The 4834-nt window shown below is 36.9% G+C and overlaps 1 protein-coding gene across 2 annotated transcripts; it reads right to left on the bottom strand.

Moving 5' to 3' along the window:
• Positions 1-1013: 1013 nt before the first annotated feature.
• Positions 1014-4341, bottom strand: LOC134271364 (alpha-scruin-like). Of its 2 annotated transcripts, none has more exons than XM_062753578.1 (7): positions 4160-4341; positions 3900-4035; positions 3157-3264; positions 2183-2354; positions 1789-1986; positions 1483-1700; positions 1014-1309 (listed from the first exon to the last, which is right to left on the bottom strand). In XM_062753578.1, the coding sequence occupies exons 1-7, from the start codon at positions 4256-4258 to the stop codon at positions 1161-1163; spliced, it is 1080 nt and encodes a 359-aa protein (XP_062609562.1). In that variant the 5' UTR covers positions 4259-4341; the 3' UTR covers positions 1014-1160. The 2 variants fall into 2 exon arrangements, with proteins under 2 accessions (XP_062609562.1, XP_062609563.1); XM_062753579.1 differs by having other exon boundaries at positions 3157-3258.
• Between the last annotated feature and the right edge of the window lie 493 nt (positions 4342-4834).

Here is a 4834-nt window from a genome sequence, read left to right as displayed (position 1 = left end):
GTCTAAGAGGCCCAGTGGTCTATATTGGGGGAGGGTGTTCCTAGCTGTCTTCCATCACCTGTGATATGTATAAAGGTTTTTTTTAATTACTTAGTATTTCGAGATCCCCACCCCCGGGATAAATGTATCCCTCTGTTGTTTCGGTAAATTAAATGTAAATGATATATTTCTCCATATTAATTGCAAGTGTGCTAAAACTGTAAATAATTCTTAAACAATGAAATTATTCATGTGCCTGCATCATCTCAGTACTACAGGCGCTTGACGTTTCTAACCATTCTTTCCATAATAAAAATATCTCCTAAACTATAGTATTGGGGATATTTTTTTATGAAAAGAAAGGTTAAAAAAGGAAAACAGGATGATTGATTGTATGCCGTTTAACGTCCCTCTCGAGAATTTTTCACTCATATGTAGACGTCGCCACTTACCGGTGCAGTGGAGAGCTTCAAATTGTCCCACTACTCCGCGATCGTAGAGCAGGCACTCTAACCACTGCGCCACACGGGCGACATAAACCATAGCCGCTTGGTTTCAGGATGGTGTATTTTGTGTATTATGTGTTTGAATACCCTCATTAAAATAAAAAAAAAATTCGCTGAAATTAGCACGTTTTAAAAATGTCATATTTACCTCGACCGTCTGAAAACAGTAATTATTGTTTTGTTCACTGTAGCTCTCAGGTCTATCAATATATGTTTTTCGGAGAGCTACAGTTCTGCAGCTAAGGCCTATACATATCACCTTGCTGCAGAATTGTAGCTCTCCGAAAAAAATATTAAGTTGTTTAACTATAGGTAAACGTACGTTATAACACCTCTTTACCTCTTCAACACCCCCCATGAAAATTTATAGATCCGCTCCTGAAGTCTGTATATTCGGGATCAAAATTCACGAGACCATGTTGAACATGTAGTTCCAAAAACACCAAATATATAAAATATTTAATATAATCATATACGATTATAAACAAACATTAAAAACAAAGGTTTTCAACATTCGTTAGTCTTTAAACATCTTACGATAAACAATAATAAACAATTGTAAACAAATAATAAAAACAAATAATAACAGAAAACTTAATCATCCATTAAAAACAAAATCTTTAAACAATCATTAGTCTTTAAAACACGAAATTAGACTTTCTCCAAATTCTAGAATTAGGCAAGGCCCTTCATCCACTGAACTTCAGTTGGCAGCTTAAAAGTAGACAGCCATGCGTTCCTCTGTACGTCCCAACACTCTATATCATCGCGCAGATTTTCCCGTTGATTGGTTGATTTCCCACCAATCAAATACAATTTGTTACCTAAAACAAAATAGCAAGAACAAAGTGAATGTAGACATATACTGCGAAGTACTTTCTTAGGTATTCTGAAGACTAACAAATGCTTTATTTTAAATAATACTTGATATTTGATAAGTCATCACATATTATACCAAATTAAAGTTTTTCAAATATTATAAAGCATTATATCCAACCTGAAGCAAAAGAGGCAACATTATGTCGCGCTTTATCCAAGTAGGTACGCAACATCCAGGAATCTGTGTTTGCATCGTACAAGTCTACATCCTGTACGCTTAACGCAACTGAAGATTTTACATCAAAAGCCAATCCTCCACTTAAGTACAGGTTATTGTCCATGCAAGTCATTGTGGCATGACAACGACCATATCTAAGGCTACCCTTTGCAATCCATCTGCAACGAAGAATAAATGCATGAAAGACAGTTATACACTTAAAGGTCTGCAAAGAAACAGTTCAGTTGACCATGTCCACATACGTACCTGTCAGTACATGGATGGTAACATTCAACATCGTCAAGGATTGTAGAATTTCCATTCGGGGAGTACCCAAAGCCCCCAGCAACAAATATTTTTCCATTCAGCTCTGAGGCACAAGCTCCAGCACGTGGTGTCGACAGCGATTTGACGAAGTGCCAGCTGTTTGTGGATGGGTTGTAACACTCCACTGACTTCAGGATTCTAGGAAAAATTTCAAAAATAAAATCAGACATGAAAGATTTAAAACATATATATATGCCATATCATAATATGGAATGTATTTGGTTAATTTGAAGGAAAACATTATTATGCTGGTAGACCCAGAAAAATACAAGTCTAGTTTGGTCCTTAAAGTTCACAACAAGCAACAGTCAATTATGTACAGTAAAAGATCTACCTGCCGTTTCTCCCAAGACCACCGATGGCGTAAATGCAACCATCAAAAACACAGAGTGCATGGTGCATCCGGGCAGTTCTCAGTGACGTCAGTTTCCGCCAGCCACGCTCCGGACAGTAAACCCAAACATCTCTTCGGGGAAGTGGATTGTTGTCATTATAGCGCAATCCCCCTGTAAAACAACACACTTTTTATAAAAACTCTATGATGACTCGATATTCTACGATTATTGGCTACTTCAAAGGAAAGCCGCGGACATTATTCTCCAATAAATCACGAACGTCATCAAAAAATTATCAGATCAGAAACACGTATAAAACCTGTGCAGTTGAAATGTACATTTGACTTAAGAATGAAATACGTATTTAAACCACATTGATGTGTCGTCTTTTGCAATTTAAACACTGTATATTGCAGAAAGTGGCTGATGAATGTAGGTTTCTAAGGCCAAGCGGGGCTGTTTTCCGAACCTCCCTCCGCCATATTTAAACTCCATGATCTTGGTAATAATTAAGTGGTAAATAGGAAACTGATTTTGTTATTGTATATTCAAAAAGATTAATCTTTTTAAGCTACAAACAATAAAAGGCTAATTTTAATGCAGCGAAAGCTCAAATTGTCTGCACTCTATTCACAGGTAAACAAACAAATTTACACTCTGGTGTTAAATGGAACAGCGTTTAAGCAGCATGGTGACCTACTTCGATTCTCTATAGCGAAACGATCAGTCGTATTTTAGAGCTGCTAACAACATGTAGCAGAAAAGAAATAAAGTCCTTGTTTTCGTGAATAATGCAGAATAACCTCCTCGGTCTCGAAATGTTTGTTTGAAATATAAAAGCCTCGGCTAACGCGTCGGCTTTTATCTTTCAAACAACATTTCTCGACCTCGGAGGTTATTCTGCAACATTCACTAAAACGCGGACTTAATTTCTTAAATAAAAGCATTTTAAAATTGTTTAGTTTTTGTTTACCTATCACGTATAACTTCTTGCCCAATACAGTCATGGACGAGTATTCATTCAGGTCTGGTTTGGGTATTTGGTAAGTGTTGTGCTCCTTAATAAAATCCCCATCTAAACCTAGAAAAGAAATAGAACTGCCAATTTAAACAATTTATTGTAGGAATCAATGTCTAGTTAGTATATAGTATGCCAGGGCATCAACGATAGTGGGGAGCATGGGATAATTTGCATAACGGGCGAAGCCCTTTATGCATAAATTATCCCATATGTTTCCTACTATCATTGATGTCCCTGGCATACTATACTAACTAAAGATGATTCCTTATATTTCCATTACATTGTAAATTGTAGATTTAGATTTTAAAAATGTAGACATAGATTTAAATTACACGAGGACTCTCATGCCAATTTCAATAGTCCTCGCCCACTGACGTCAAACACAAAGGCAGCCGCACGAGATTTACATGCATATTTGGCCTCCTTAGCGTCAGACATAGGGACAAAAATACGCATGAGATTTGCATGTATATTAGGCCTCCTTAGCTTCTGACCTATCGACCTGCCTAATTTACATTCCAGTAGAATTATCAAGATATCAATCCGCTAACTTACAAAGAGTTAGCACAGAGAAAAAAAATTAGAAATGGAAATATTTGCATTTAAATCCCTATGAATAGTTTGATTTAATTTAATATATGATAGGGACCCCCAAAGCTAGGAAAAAAGTACACCATAGATTAAAATTGGCTTACCCATTCCTTGAGATGGAGAGGGTTGCCCAAACGATCCTCTACTTCCGGTAAAACTCTCCGAGTACCTGGAGTCATTATTGTAACTTTCGATACTTCCGAATGAGATGTCCATCACGTCCACTGGAGTGGCGTTATTCTACAATCAAGGAAAACCAGAAGTGCAATAGAATTGTTTTAAGCAAAAATTAACGTATCTTCAACATTTTTACATCGTCTTTGGCTATTACACATGTAGTCGTACATGAAACAAAAGTACTCACATTGAAATGGTTAGTGTTGTTGTTGGAATTTTCTTGCGAAGTAAGGTACCTTGCATCTGGTATATTCAGGTTTAAAGGATCTTGTCTATTAAGTTCCATCACAGTTCTTATCCTTTAAAAAAAATAAAGTGATATGATCGATTTAAAAGGTTTGGTATAAACTAAAATTACGGGCACCAAATGAATATTAAGTATGGGGACAACTAAAGATTATACGAAAGAAAATGACAGGAATATTTACCAGTTAGCCTTGTATATCATGTTGAGGCAACTTTCATTCGCTGCCAGAAGACTGCATCTGTCTATGCACTGAACTAAGTCTTGTTGAGGCATCAAAGGGAACCGGACACATTTCATAACTGTTTCAAGGTACTGCTCACGCTCATCTGGACATGCATTAATCCACTTTAAGCCCGCATAAAAAACGTCCATTTCAGATGAAGTAACCAATTCATCGTAAGTTAGAATAACGCATAAGGTTCCAACGTCTAGTTCCAGGAACGATTTGCACTCAGAGATGTCCAGAAACCTCTCAGAAATACATCGTAGTATGGGCGTAATGAAATCATGCACGGTATCCCTCCTCACTGCCACCAACAACATTACTAGGTCATTGTGTGGGAGGGTTTGTAACTGTCTGAGGCAGCTCTCTCTGATATTTGTCATTTGAAACTG

This window comes from Saccostrea cucullata, unplaced genomic scaffold (assembly GCF_032062105.1).
Source record: "Saccostrea cucullata isolate Sc308-1 unplaced genomic scaffold, CSIRO_AGI_Scuc_v1 ctg8924, whole genome shotgun sequence".
Classification (NCBI taxonomy): Eukaryota; Metazoa; Mollusca; class Bivalvia; order Ostreida; family Ostreidae; genus Saccostrea; species Saccostrea cuccullata.
Note: the sequence above shows the minus strand (reverse complement) of the source record. Positions and strands in the feature narration are given on the sequence as shown.